Source organism: Drosophila virilis, unplaced genomic scaffold (assembly GCF_030788295.1).
Source record: "Drosophila virilis strain 15010-1051.87 unplaced genomic scaffold, Dvir_AGI_RSII-ME tig00001701, whole genome shotgun sequence".
Classification (NCBI taxonomy): Eukaryota; Metazoa; Arthropoda; class Insecta; order Diptera; family Drosophilidae; genus Drosophila; species Drosophila virilis.
Genome location: NW_027212854.1, coordinates 737,860 through 753,451, shown reverse-complemented (window position 1 = coordinate 753,451; position 15,592 = coordinate 737,860). Strand labels below are relative to the sequence as shown.

At 30.3% G+C, this 15,592-nt stretch overlaps 1 protein-coding gene across 1 annotated transcript; it reads left to right on the top strand.

The window, feature by feature from the left end:
- Positions 1-13,813: 13,813 nt before the first annotated feature.
- LOC138911618 (tyrosine-protein phosphatase non-receptor type 21-like) lies at positions 13,814-14,380 on the top strand. The gene has a single exon (XM_070210997.1). The coding sequence runs from the start codon at positions 13,814-13,816 to the stop codon at positions 14,378-14,380; it is 567 nt and encodes a 188-aa protein (XP_070067098.1).
- Positions 14,381-15,592: the final 1,212 nt, after the last annotated feature.

The window sequence follows — 15,592 nt, the reverse complement described above, 5'->3', positions numbered from 1 at the left end:
ATTGCGCAGTTGCATATAATTTTGGTTTTTCTTAACCGATCTTTATGAAATTTTCTACAGTATATCTTATTGTATCATAAAATATTTGTGTATTCTGAAAAAATCAATCGCATTTAAATTGTGGTTTAAATTGGTTGGCAATAAAAGTTGGGTTATTAACTTGATTTATAGCTCTGGGGTGGTAGCGGGGAGGTGGCGATAGGTATGAAATGAAAGATACTTGAAATATCTATAATATTCTAGAAGCAACATATCATGTTTGGTGGCTCTAGCTCTTATTATTTACCCAATTTGCTAAAAAAAAACAGGACGTCCATATCGATTTTTATCGATTGCTTGGAAACGGAGTAAGTTATCGATTATCGGAAATAAACTCGATCGGCGCGGGAACTAGGAGAATCTACATCTAAAATTTTGTCTCTAGGTCTTATGAGTTCTGAGATCCTTGCGTTCATACATACGGACAGACGGACGGACGGACAGACAGACAGACGGACATGGCTAGATCGAATCTACTATTGATGCTGATCAAGAATATATATAGCTTATGGGGTCAGAGATGCTTCCTTCTTCCTGTTACATACATTTGGATTTCGCACAAATACAATATACCCTTATACCCATTTTAATTGGTTCAGGGTATAAAAATTAGGGACTGGTTAGAAACCAAACGAGCTATATTACAGTTCAACCAAATGGGTAAACCCATCGAAATAAAAGCAGACAAAGACTCAGCTATTATGTGCACAGCTTTACAATTATGGCTTAAATCAGAAGCAGTAAATATTAATATAACCACTAGTAAAAATGGTAGATCCGACGTAGAACGATTTCATAAGACAGTTAACGAAAAATTAAGAATCATTAACAGCGACTCAGACGTCGAAATAAACTTACAAAATTTGAAATTTTACTCTACACGTATAATCATAAAACAAAGCACAAAACGACTAACACAACACCAGCGGACATATTCATATACGCAGGTACACCAGAGTATCACATTAGTTAAATCAAAGACGACAACCCCGTTCAAGAAAACAGGAGAACTAAGACAAATCGACGACAAAAATTTTCAGGAAACAAACAGAGGCAGGAAAATAACACATTACAAAACCAAATTCAAAACGAAAAAGAAGACTAATCAAAGCAAATATAACAATTACAGGTCAACAACAGACAGCGATCAAAATATACAAGCACCAGCTTAAACTAAATATTTTAATATTACTATCAATAACTGTTAACCATATAAATGCACTAAGCATTGAAATTAATCCTATCAAAGCCCATAACGGTTATCTCATATTTAAAACAGGAACCATAGACATTCTATTAGTTAAATCAAAGACGACAACCCCGTTCAAGAAAACAGGAGAACTAAGACAAATCGACGACAAACATTTTGAGGAAACAAACAGAGGCAGGAAAATAACACATTACAGAACCAAATTCAAAAAGAAAAAGAAGACTAATCAAAGCAAATATATCAATTACAGGTCAACAACAAACAGCGATCAAAATATACAAGCACCAGCTTAAACTAATTATTATAATATTACTATCAATAAGTGTAAACCATATGAATGCACAAGGTATTGAAATTAATCCTATCAAAGCCCATAACGGTTATCTCATATTTAAAACAGGAACCATAGACATTCCGACAGATTACGAATTCCACTGTTGAACGGTTAATATAACAAAAACCGAACACACTTTTAACAGTTTAATTGAACAAAAGCAAAGAAATTAGATATCCTTATATTTAACTTACAACACTTTACAGAATATTTAGAAGACATTGAGATGGGAATGCAGCTCACAAGATTGGGCATCTTTAACCAAAAAAAAAAACAAAATTTGTTTTTTGTTGAATACAAAAACTTCCACTTGGTTTAAATCAGATACAAACGAAATACTGATAATATCCCATATTCCTCGAGAAAAAATAAAAAGGCCGGTATTCGAAATAATTCCATATCCGGATGATAATAACATTTTGACAGAAATAGGTCATGAAAAATATTTTACCCAAGACAAAAAGCTTAAAGCAAAGAAACAAAACAATTAATTAATAATGAATGTTTGACAGGAATTTTATACCAAATAACATTAGAATGTAGTATACTAAAAATTTACAAAATTTTCTAACCAACTACGTAGAACCAAATATAATTTTAGCTTGGAATTGGAATAAATACCGAAATAACAATAGAAGGAAATAATATAATAAAAATTTTTAATTGTTCACTGCAAATTAATGAGATTTCAATTTCAAACAATATGTTAGAGTATATTCAAAGCATTTACGTAAGCAATGATGTTATAAAATTAGAACCACTTTCGTTTGTATAAAAGAAACAAATTATAAATGAACATACAAAATTTAACAATGTATTCCAGATAATTACAATAACCATATTTGTAATCATATTAATAAGTTTAACACTGTATTTGACATATAAGTTCAAAAGCATACCTAAGAAATTAATTAAAAAATATAAAAAACCCAAAGTAGACGAAACACCTACAAAAATAGGAGATACACCAATTGTAAAAGAAAATGTTACACTATATCCAAATTTAAACACCTGAGGACAGGCTTAAACACCTGAGGTTGGGGGAGTGACATATCCATAGTCGCACCCACCCTTTAACATAAGCATAAGCACAAGTATAAACATTTCTAATATTGTAAACAAAGAGCCTGGTGATAACATCGACATTGGTCAAGATCAAACTGTCCCCTTTTGGTAAAGATAAACAATTCACCGTAAATATCACGTCACTGTCCCATCAGAGCGCTATCCCACGCATAATTGCTGACGCAGTTCAAATTTCACTCAATTTTGACTCAAACTCTCTCAAAGCGAAGTTTGCTAAGCGACCGCAACAGTAAGATAAATTAGTTCATATTCGGGAAGCAAATCTGAATGTACCGTTAGTGAAAATAATAAATTGAAATATATTTTTTTATAGTAACTTAACGTGTAAAACCTAATTATATATGTATGAGGAGTATTGTATAACTAGTATAATCCGAGGTTACTTAAGATATCTTGAAAAACAAAATGTTTTTTCATACAACTTCATTTTCGACCGATCGTTCCTATTACAGCTATATGATAAAGTGGTCCGATCTCTATAGGATTTTGCCAATATATAAGAAATATAGTCAAACTAATAAATGCCGAGTTTAGTCAAGATATCTGGAAAAACAAAATGTTCTTATTTTAACAAACTAATTTGCGAGAGATCGTTCCTATGGCAGCTATATGGTATAATGATGCGATCTTAATAGTATTTTGCATATCTATGAGGAGTATAGTAAAACTAATATATGTCGAGTTTGGTCAAGATATCTTGAAAAACAATATATTTTTCATACAACTTAATTTTCTATCGATCGTTACTATGGCAGCTATATTATATAGTGATCCGATCTTAATACGATCCTATGGCGGTTATATTATATAGTGGTCCGAACTTAATATGATTTTGCCTATATTTAAGAAGAGTAGTCAAACTAATAAATTTCGAGTTTGGTCAACATATATTGAAAAACAAAATGTTTTCTCATACAACTTAATATTCGACCGATCGATCCTATGGCAGCTATATTATAAAGTGGTCCGATCTTTATATGATTTTGCCTATATATAAAAAGTATAGTCAAACTAATAAATGACGAGTTTGGTCAAGATATCTTGATAAACAAAATTTTTTTTTTTTAAACTTAATTTTCGATCAATCGTTCCTATAGCAGCTACATGATATATTGATTTGATGTAAATAGGATTTTGCATATATATGAGGAGTATAGCTAAACTAATAAACGTGCAATTAGGTCAAGATATCTTGATAAAAAAAATTTTTTTGTATACAACTTAATTTTTGACCGATCGTTCCTGTGGCAGCTATATTATATAGTGGTCCGATCTTAATATGATTTTTCATATATATAAGTACTATTGTAAAACCAAAAAATTTCGAGTTTGGTCAAGATATATTGCAAAACAAAATGTTTTCTCATAAAACTATGGCAGCTATATTATAAAGTGGTCCGATCTTTATATGATTTTGCCTATATATAAAAAGTATTGTCAAACTAATAAATTTCGAGTTTGCTCAAGATATCTTGAAAAAAAATGTTTTTCATTCAACAAACTAATTTGCGACCGATCATTCCTATGGCAGCTTATGATATAGCGATCCGATCTTAATAGGATTTTGCATATCTATGAGGAGTATAGTAAAGCTAATAAATGTCGAGTTTGGTCAAGATATCTTAAAAAAAGAATATATTTTTCATACAACAACTTTATTTTCGATCGATCGTTCCTATGGCAGCTATTTTATATAGTAATTCGATCTTAATATGATTTTGCCTATATATAGGTAGTATTGTCAAACTAATAAGTTTCGAGTTTGGTCAACATATATTGAAAAACAAAATGTTTTTTCGTACAACTTAATTTTTGACCGATCGATCCTATGGCAGCTATATTATATAGTGGTCCGATCTTAATATGATTTTGCCTATATATAAGAAGTAAAGTCAAACTAATAAATTTCGAGTTTGGTCAAGATATCTGGAAAAACAAAATGTTTTTTATTTAACAAACTAATTTGCGACAGATCGTTCCTAGGGCAGCAATATGATATAGTGATCCGATCTTAATAGTATTTTGCATATCTATGAGGAGTATAGTAAAGCTAATAAATGTCGAGTTTGGTCAAGATATCTTAAAAAAACAATATATTTTTCATACAACTTAATTTTCGATCGATCGTTCCTATGGCAGCTATATTATATCGTGATCCGATCTTAATATGATTTTGCCCTTATATAAATAGTATTGTCGCACCAATAAATGTCGAGTTTGGTCAAGATATATTGAAAAAGAATATGTTCTTTCACACAACTGAAAAAGAAATTTATTTTTCGTACAACTTAAATTTCGACCCATCGATCCTATGGCAGCTATATTATATAGTGGTCCGATCTTAATATGATTTTGCCCATATATAAGTAGTATTGTCAAACTAATTAATTTCGAGCTTGGTCAAGATATATTGAAAAAGAAAATGTTTTTTCATACAACTTAATTTTTGACCGATCGATTCTATGGCAGCTATATTATATAGTGGTCAGATCTTAATATGATTTTGCCTATATATAAGAAGTAAAGTCAAACTAATAAATTTCGAGTTTGGTCAAGATATCTGGAAAAACAAAATGTTTTTTATTTAACAAACTAATTTGCCACAGATCGTTCCTAGGGCAGCAATATGATATAGTGATCCGATCTTAATAGTATTTTGCATATCTATGAGGAGTATAGTAAAGCTAATAAATGTCGAGTTTGGTCAAGATATCTTAAAAAAACAATATATTTTTCATACAACTTAATTTTCGATCGATCGTTCCTATGGCAGCTATATTATATCGTGATCCGATCTTAATATGATTTTGCCCTTATATAAATAGTATTGTCTAACCAATAAATGTCGAGTTTGGTCAAGATATATTGAAAAAGAATATGTTCTTTCACACAACTGAAAAAGAAATTTATTTTTCGTACAACTTAAATTTCGACCCATCGATCCTATGGCAGCTATATTATATAGTGATCCGATCTTAATATGATTTTGGCCTTATCTAAATAGTATTGTCAAACTAATAAATGTCCAGTTTGGTCAAGATATATTGAAATAGAAAATGTTTTTTCATACAACTGAAAAAAAAAAAGATTTTCGTACACCTTAATTTCCGACCCATCGATCCTATGGCAGCTATATTATATAGTGGTCCGATCTTAATATGATTTTGCCCATATTTTAGTAGTATTGTCAAACTAATAATTTTCGAGTTTGGTCAACATATATTGAAAAACAAAATGTTTTTTCACTCAACTTAATTTTCGACCGATCGATCCTATGGCAGTTATATTATATAGTGGTCCGATCTTAATATGATTTTGCCTATATATAAGAAGTGTAGTCAAACAAATAAATTTCGAGTTTGGTCAACATATATTGAAAAACAAAATGTTTTTTCACTCAACTTAATTTTCGACCGATCGATCCTATGGCAGCTATATTATAAAGTGGTCCGATCTTTATATGATTTTGCCTATATATAAGAAGTAAAGTCAAACTAATAAATTTCGAGTTTGGTCAAGATATCTGGAAAAACAAAATATTTTTTATTTAACAAACTAATTTGCGACAGATCGTTCCTATGGCAGCTATATGATATAGTGATGCGATCTTAATAGGATTTGGCATATCTATGAGGAGTATAGCTTAACTAATAAATGCCGAGTTTGGTCAAAATGTATTGAAAAACAAAATGTTTTTTCATTCAACTTAAATTTCGACCGATCGATCCTATGGCAGCTATATAATATAGTGGTCCGATCTTAATATGATTTTGCCTATATATAAGAAGTATAGTCAAACTAATAAATTTCGAGTTTAGTCAAGATATCTGGAAAAACAAAATGTTTTTCATTTAACAAACTAATTTTCGACAGATCGTTCCTATGGCAGCTATATGATATAGTGATGCGATCTTAATAGAATTTTGCATATCTATAAGGAGTATAGTAAAACTAATATATGTCGAGTTTGGTCAAGATATCTTGAAAAACAATATATTTTTCATACAACAACTTAATTTTCGATCGATCGTTCCTATGGCAGCTATATGATATAGTGATGCGATCTTAATAGAATTTTGCATATCTATGGGGAGTATAGTAAAACTAATATATGTCGAGTTTGGTCAAGATATCTTGAAAAACAATATATTTTTCATACAACAACTTAATTTTCGATCGATCGTTCCTATGGCAGCTATATTATATAGTGATCCGATCTTAATATGATTTTGGCCTTATATAAATAGTATTGTCAAACTAATAATTGTCGAGTTTGGTCAAGTTATATTGAAAAAGAAAATGTTTTTTCATACAACTGAAAAAAAAAATTATTTTTCGTACAACTTAAATTTCGACCCATCGATCCTATGGCAGCTATATTATATAGTGGTCCGATCTTAATATGATTTTGCCCATATATAAGTAGTATTGTCAAACTAATTAATTTCGAGCTTGGTCAAGATATATTGAAAAAGAAAATGTTTTTTCATACAACTTAATTTTTGACCGATCGATCCTATGGCAGCTATATTATATAGTGGTCAGATCTTAATATGATTTTGCCTATATATAAAAAGAATAGTCAAACTAATAAATTTCGAGTTTGGTCAAGATATCTGGGAAAAAAAATGTTTTTCTTTCAAAGATGCGATCTTAATAGAATTTTGCATATCTATGGGGAGTATAGTAAAACTAATATATGTCGAGTTTGGTCAAGATATCTTGAAAAACAATATATTTTTCATACAACAACTTAATTTTCGATCGATCGTTCCTATGGCAGCTATATTATATAGTGATCCGATCTTAATATGATTTTGGCCTTATCTAAATAGTATTGTCAAACTAATAAATGTCCAGTTTGGTCAAGATATATTGAAAAAGAAAATGTTTTTTCATACAACTGAAAAAAAAAAGATTTACGTACACCTTAATTTTCGACCCATCGATCCTATGGCAGCTATATTATATAGTGGTCCGATCTTAATATGATTTTGCCCTTATATAAATAGTATTGTCGAACCAATAAATGTCGAGTTTGGTCAAGATATCTGGAAAAACAAAATATTTTTTATTTAACAAACTAATTTGCGACAGATCGTTCCTAGGGCAGCAATATGATATAGTGATCCGATCTTAACAGTATTTTGCATATCTATGAGGAGTATAGTAAAGCTAATAAATGTCGAGTTTGGTCAAGATATCTTAAAAAAAGAATATATTTTTCATACAACTTAATTTTCGATCGATCGTTCCTATGGCAGCTATATTATATCGTGATCCGATCTTAATATGATTTTGCCCTTATATAAATAGTATTGTCAAACTAATAAATGTCGAGTTTGGTCAAGATATATTGAAAAAGAATATGTTCTTTCATACAACTGAAAAAGAAAATTATTTTTCGTACAACTTAATTTTCGAACCATCGATCCTATGGCAGCTATATTATATAGTGGTCCGATCTTAATATGATTTTGCCCATATATAAGTAGTATTGTCAAACTAATAATTTTCGAGTTTGGTCAACATATATTGAAACACAAAATGTTTTTTCATTCAACTTAATTTTCGACCGATCGATCCTATGGCAGCTATATTATATAGTGATCCGATCTTAATATGATTTTGCCCTTATATAAATAGTATTGTCGAACCAATAAATGTCGAGTTTGGTCAAGATTTCTTAAAAAAACAATATATTTTTCATACAACAACTTAATTTTCGATCGATCGTTCCTATGGCAGCTATATTATATCGTGATCCGATCTTAATATGATTTTGCCCTTATATAAATAGTATTGTCGAACCAATAAATGTCGAGTTTGGTCAAGATATATTGAAAAAGAATATGTTCTTTCACACAACTGAAAAAGAAAATTATTTTTCGTACAACTTAAATTTCGACCCATCGATCCTATGGCAGCTATATTATATAGTGGTCCGATCTTAATATGATTTTGCCCATATATAAGTAGTATTGTCAAACTAATTAATTTCGAGCTTGGTCAAGATATATTGAAAAAGAAAATGTTTTTTCATTCAACTTAATTTTTGACCGATCGATCCTATGGCAGCTATATTATATAGTGGTCAGATCTTAATATGATTTTGCCTATATATAAGAAGAATAGTCAAACTAATAAATTTCGAGTTTGGTCAAGATATCTGGGAAAAAAAATGTTTTTCTTTCAATTAACTAATTTGCGACCGATCGTTCCTATGGCAGCTATATGATATAGTGATCCGATCTTAATAGGATTTTGCATATCTATGAGGAGTATAGCTTAACTAATAAATGCCGAGTTTGGTCAAAATGTATTGAAAACAAAATGTTTTTTCATTCAACTTAAATTTCGACCGATCGATCCTATGGCAGCTATATTATATAGTGGTCCGATCTTAATATGATTTTGCCTATATATAAGAAGTATAGTCAAACTAATAAATTTCGAGTTTAGTCAAGATATCTGGAAAAACAAAATGTTTTTTATTTAACAAACTAATTTGCGACAGATCGTTCCTATGGCAGCTATATGATATAGTGATGCGATCTTAATAGAATTTTGCATATCTATGGGGAGTATAGTAAAACTAATATATGTCGAGTTTGGTCAAGATATCTTGAAAAACTATATATTTTTAATACAACAACTTAATTTTCGATCGATCGTTCCTATGGCAGCTATATTATATAGTGATCCGATCTTAATATGATTTTGGCCTTATATAAATAGTATTGTCAAACTAATAAATGTCGAGTTTGGTCAAGATATATTGAAAAAGAAAATGTTTTTTCATACAACTGAAAAAAAAAAAGATTTTCGTACACCTTAATTTTCGACCCATCGATCCTATGGCAGCTATATTATATAGTGGTCCGATCTTAATATGATTTTTCCCATATTTTAGTAGTATTGTCAAACTAATAATTTTCGAGTTTGGTCAACATATATTGAAAAACAAAATGTTTTTTCACTCAACTTAATTTTCGACCGATCGATCCTATGGCAGTTATATTATATAGTGGTCCGATCTTAATATGATTTTGCCTATATATAAGAAGTGTAGTCAAACTAATAAATTTCGAGTTTGGTCAACATATATTGGAAAACAAAATGTTTTTTCACTCAACTTAATTTTCGACCGATCGATCCTATGGCAGCTATATTATATAGTGATCCGATCTTAATAGGATTTTGCATATCTATGGGGAGTATAGTAAAGCTAATAAATGTCGAGTTTGGTCAAGATATCTTAAAAAAACAATATATTTTTCATACAACTTAATTTTCGATCGATCGTTCCTATGGCAGCTATATTATATCGTGATCCGATCTTAATATGATTTTGCCCTTATATAAATAGTATTGTCGAACCAATAAATGTCGAGTTTGGTCAAGATATCTGGAAAAACAAAATATTTTTTATTTAACAAACTAATTTGCGACAGATCGTTCCTAGGGCAGCAATATGATATAGTGATCCGATCTTAACAGTATTTTGCATATCTATGAGGAGTATAGTAAAGCTAATAAATGTCGAGTTTGGTCAAGATATCTTAAAAAAAGAATATATTTTTCATACAACTTAATTTTCGATCGATCGTTCCTATGGCAGCTATATTATATCGTGATCCGATCTTAATATGATTTTGCCCTTATATAAATAGTATTGTCAAACTAATAAATGTCGAGTTTGGTCAAGATATATTGAAAAAGAATATGTTCTTTCATACAACTGAAAAAGAAAATTATTTTTCGTACAACTTAATTTTCGAACCATCGATCCTATGGCAGCTATATTATATAGTGGTCCGATCTTAATATGATTTTGCCCATATATAAGTAGTATTGTCAAACTAATAATTTTCGAGTTTGGTCAACATATATTGAAACACAAAATGTTTTTTCATTCAACTTAATTTTCGACCGATCGATCCTATGGCAGCTATATTATATAGTGATCCGATCTTAATAGGATTTTGCATATCTATGAGGAGTATAGTAAAGCTAATAAATGTCGAGTTTGGTCAAGATATCTTAAAAAAACAATATATTTTTCATACAACAACTTAATTTTCGATCGATCGTTCCTATGGCAGCTATATTATAACGTGATCCGATCTTAATATGATTTTGCCCTTATATAAATAGTATTGTCGAACCAATAAATGTCGAGTTTGGTCAAGATATATTGAAAAAGAATATGTTCTTTCACACAACTGAAAAAGAAAATTATTTTTCGTACAACTTAATTTTCGACCCATCGATCCTATGGCAGCTATATTATATAGTGGTCCGATCTTAATATGATTTTTCCCATATTTTAGTAGTATTGTCAAACTAATAATTTTCGAGTTTGGTCAACATATATTGAAAAACAAAATGTTTTTCACTCAACTTAATTTTCGACCGATCGATCCTATGGCAGCTATATTATAAAGTGGTCCGATCTTTATATGATTTTGCCTATATATAAAAAGTATAGTCAAACTAATAAATGACGAGTTGGGTCAAGATATCTTGAAAAACAAAAATTTTTTTTTTTTAAACTTAATTTTCGATCAATCGTTCCTATAGCAGCTATATGATATATTGATTTGATGTAAATAGGATTTTGCATATATATGAGGAGTATAGCTAAACTAATAAACGTGCAATTAGGTCAAGATATCTTGATAAAAAAAAATTTTTTTGTATACAACTTAATTTTCGACCGATCGTTCCTGTGGCAGCTATATTATATAGTGGTCCGATCTTAATATGATTTTTCATATATATAAGTAGTATTGTAAAACCAAAAAATTTCAAGTTTGGTCAAGATATATTGAAAAACAAAATGTTTTCTCATAAAACTATGGCAGCTATAATATAAAGTGGTCCGATCTTTATACGATTTTGCCTATATATAAAAAGTATTGTCAAACTAATAAATTTCGAGTTTGGTCAAGATATCTTGAAAAAAAATGTTTTTCATTCAACAAACTAATTTGCGACCGATCATTCCTATGGCATCTTATGATATAGCGATCCGATCTTAATAGGATTTTGCATATCTATGAGGAGTATAGTAAAGCTAATAAATGTCGAGTTTGGTCAAGATATCTTAAAAAAACAATATATTTTTCATACAACAACTTAATTTTCGATCGATCGTTCCTATGGCAGCTATATTATAACGTGATCCGATCTTAATATGATTTTGCCCTTATATAAATAGTATTGTCAAACTAATAAATGTCGAGTTTGGTCAAGATATATTGAAAAAGAATATGTTCTTTCACACAACTGAAAAAGAAAATTATTTTTCGTACAACTTAAATTTCGACCCATCGATCCTATGGCAGCTATATTATATAGTGGTCCGATCTTAATATGATTTTGCCCATATATAAGTAGTATTGTCAAACTAATAATTTTCGAGTTTGGTCAACATATATTGAAACACAAAATGTTTTTTCATTCAACTTAATTTTCGACCGATCGATCCTATGGCAGCTATATTATATAGTGATCCGATCTTAATAGGATTTTGCATATCTATGAGGAGTATAGTAAAGCTAATAAATGTCGAGTTTGGTCAAGATATCTTAAAAAAACAATATATTTTTCATACAACAACTTAATTTTCGATCGATCGTTCCTATGGCAGCTATATTATATCGTGATCCGATCTTAATATGATTTTGCCCTTATATAAATAGTATTGTCAAACTAATAAATGTCGAGTTTGGTCAAGATATATTGAAAAAGAATATGTTCTTTCATACAACTGAAAAAGAAAATTATTTTTCGTACAACTTAATTTTCGACCCATCGATCCTATGGCAGTTATATTATATAGTGGTCCGATCTTAATATGATTTTGCCCATATATAAGTAGTATTGTCAAACTAATAATTTTCGAGTTTGGTCAACATATATTGAAACACAAAATGTTTTTTCATTCAACTTAATTTTCGACCGATCGATCCTATGGCAGCTATATTATATAGTGATCCGATCTTAATAGGATTTTGCATATCTATGAGGAGTATAGTAAAGCTAATAAATGTCGAGTTTGGTCAAGATATCTTAAAACAACAATATATTTTTCATACAACAACTTAATTTTCGATCGATCGTTCCTATGGCAGCTATATTATATCGTGATCCGATCTTAATATGATTTTGCCCTTATATAAATAGTATTGTCGAACCAATAAATGTCGAGTTTGGTCAAGATATATTGAAAAAGAATATGTTCTTTCACACAACTGAAAAAGAAAATTATTTTTCGTACAACTTAAATTTCGACCCATCGATCCTATGGCAGCTATATTATATAGTGGTCCGATCTTAATATGATTTTGCCCATATATAAGTAGTATTGTCAAACTAATTAATTTCGACCTTGGTCAAGATATATTGAAAAAGAAAATGTTTTTTCATACAACTTAATTTTTGACCGATCGATCCTATGGCAGCTATATTATTTAGTGGTCAGATCTTAATATGATTTTGCCTATATATAAGAAGAATAGTCAAACTAATAAATTTCGAGTTTGGTCAAGATATCTGGGAAAAAAAATGTTTTTCTTTCAATTAACTAATTTGCGACCGATCGTTCCTATGGCAGCTATATGATATAGTGATCCGATCTTAATAGGATTTTGCATATCTATGAGGAGTATAGCTTAACTAATAAATGCCGAGTTTGGTCAAAATGTATTGAAAAACAAAATGTTTTTTCATTCAACTTAAATTTCGACCGATCGATCCTATGGCAGCTATATTATATAGTGGTCCGATCTTAATATGATTTTGCCTATATATAAGAAGTATAGTCAAACTAATAAATTTCGAGTTTAGTCAAGATATCTGGAAAAACAAAATGTTTTTCATTTAACAAACTAATTTGCGAATGATCGTTCCTATGGCAGCTATATGATATAGTGATGCGATCTTAATAGAATTTTGCATATCTATGAGGAGTATAGTAAAGCTAATAAATGTCGAGTTTGGTCAAGATATCTTAAAAAAACAATATATTTTTCATACAACAACTTAATTTTCGATCGATCGTTCCTATGGCAGCTATATTATATCGTGATCCGATCTTAATATGATTTTGCCCTTATATAAATAGTATTGTCAAACTAATGCGCATCTTCTGGCAGTGCGTGTGGGAGGCGGATGTTTATCTGGTGGTGCAGCTGACGGAGGATATAAGCTACATACCGCTCAGCAGTCAGGAAGGCATGGAGTTTGGACATTTCCAGGTGTATCAGGAATTCTCACAAACCACAGATCGCTGCACCACCAGCAAATTGCGTTTGTATCATGCACCATCGCGTCGCTATCGATCCGTGTGGCATCTGCAATACGCTGACTGGGCGGAGCAGAATTGTCCACGTGATGTCAATCACTTTCTCGACTTTCTTGAGGAACTCAATTCGGTTAGATTGGCATCCACACACGAAGTGCCACCGGGACACAACACAAATCCGCCGGTGCTCATACACTGCCTGGAAGGTGGCGGACGTTCGGGTGTTACACTGACAGCTGATCTATTGCTCTATACGCTCGATCACAACGAGGACTTGGACATACCGCGCGTCATTGGACAGCTGCGACATCAGCGGGACAGCATTATACCATCGCTAGCGCAATATAAGTTTATATATAATCTGCTTATTACATATCTGAAGCGCACGCGGTTAATCTAAACTGAATCACTTGCTCCAATAGTATTTCTCATTTAAGTCTAATCTTATGAATAACGAGAGAGAAAAGAAAACGAACAACTTTTGGGTAACCACAAAGACTTGGTTTCATATTCATTTCATGTAACAATAAGTAACACGATTTTTCCAATATGTGGCAGCTATAAACCACCATACTATGATCATTTTGTCAAATTACTTTGTGATCCTAAATTTGTATGCTTAAGATTCAGAATTTGTTACCAAAATTTAAGCGCTCCACCCAATGCAAAACAAATTTTGTATTAATCATAGTGCTTAGGTTTAAAGCCAAATTATTTATACATTCTTTTTAATGAACCAATTGATATGCATAACGCAACGCAAAGCAATAAAAAATTATACAATTTCAATCAAAAAAAAAAAAAAAAAAAAAAAAAAAAAAATGTCGAGTTTGGTCAAGATATATTGAAAAAGAATATGTTCTTTCATACAACTGAAAAAGAAAATTATTTTTCGTACAACTTAATTTTCGACCCATCGATCCTATGGCAGCTATATTATATAGTGGTCCGATCTTAATATGATTTTGCCCATATATAAGTAGTATTGTCAAACTAATAATTTTCGAGTTTGGTCAACATATATTGAAAAACAAAATGTTTTTTCACTCAACTTAATTTTCGACCGATCGATCCTATGGCAGTAATATTATATAGTGGTCCGATCTTAATATGATTTTGCCTATATATAAGAAGTGTAGTGAAACTTATAAATTTCGAGTTTGGTCAACATATATTGAAAAACAAAATGTTTTTTCACTCAACTTAATTTTCGACCGATCGATCCTATGGCAGCTATATTATAAAGTGGTCCGATCTTTATATGATTTTGCCTATATATAAGAAGTAAAGTCAAACTAATAAATTTCGAGTTTGGTCAAGATATCTGGAAAAACAAAATGTTTTTTATTTAACAAACTAATTGGCGACAGATAGTTCCTAGGGCAGCAATATGATATAGTGATCCGATCTTAATAGGATTTTGCATATCTATGAGGAGTATAGTAAAGCTAATAGATGACGAGTTTGGTCAAGATATCTTGAAAAACAAAATTTTTTTTTTTTTAAACTTAATTTTCGATCAATCGTGTTTATAGCAGCTATATGATATATTGATTTGATGTAAATAGGATTTTGCATATATATGAGGAGTATAGCTAAACTAATAAACGTG

Coding starts and splice junctions, on each gene's coding strand:
- LOC138911618 (XM_070210997.1), top strand. CDS start 13,814: ATGCGCATCTTCTGGCAGTGCGTGTGGGAGGCGGATGTTTATCTGGTG.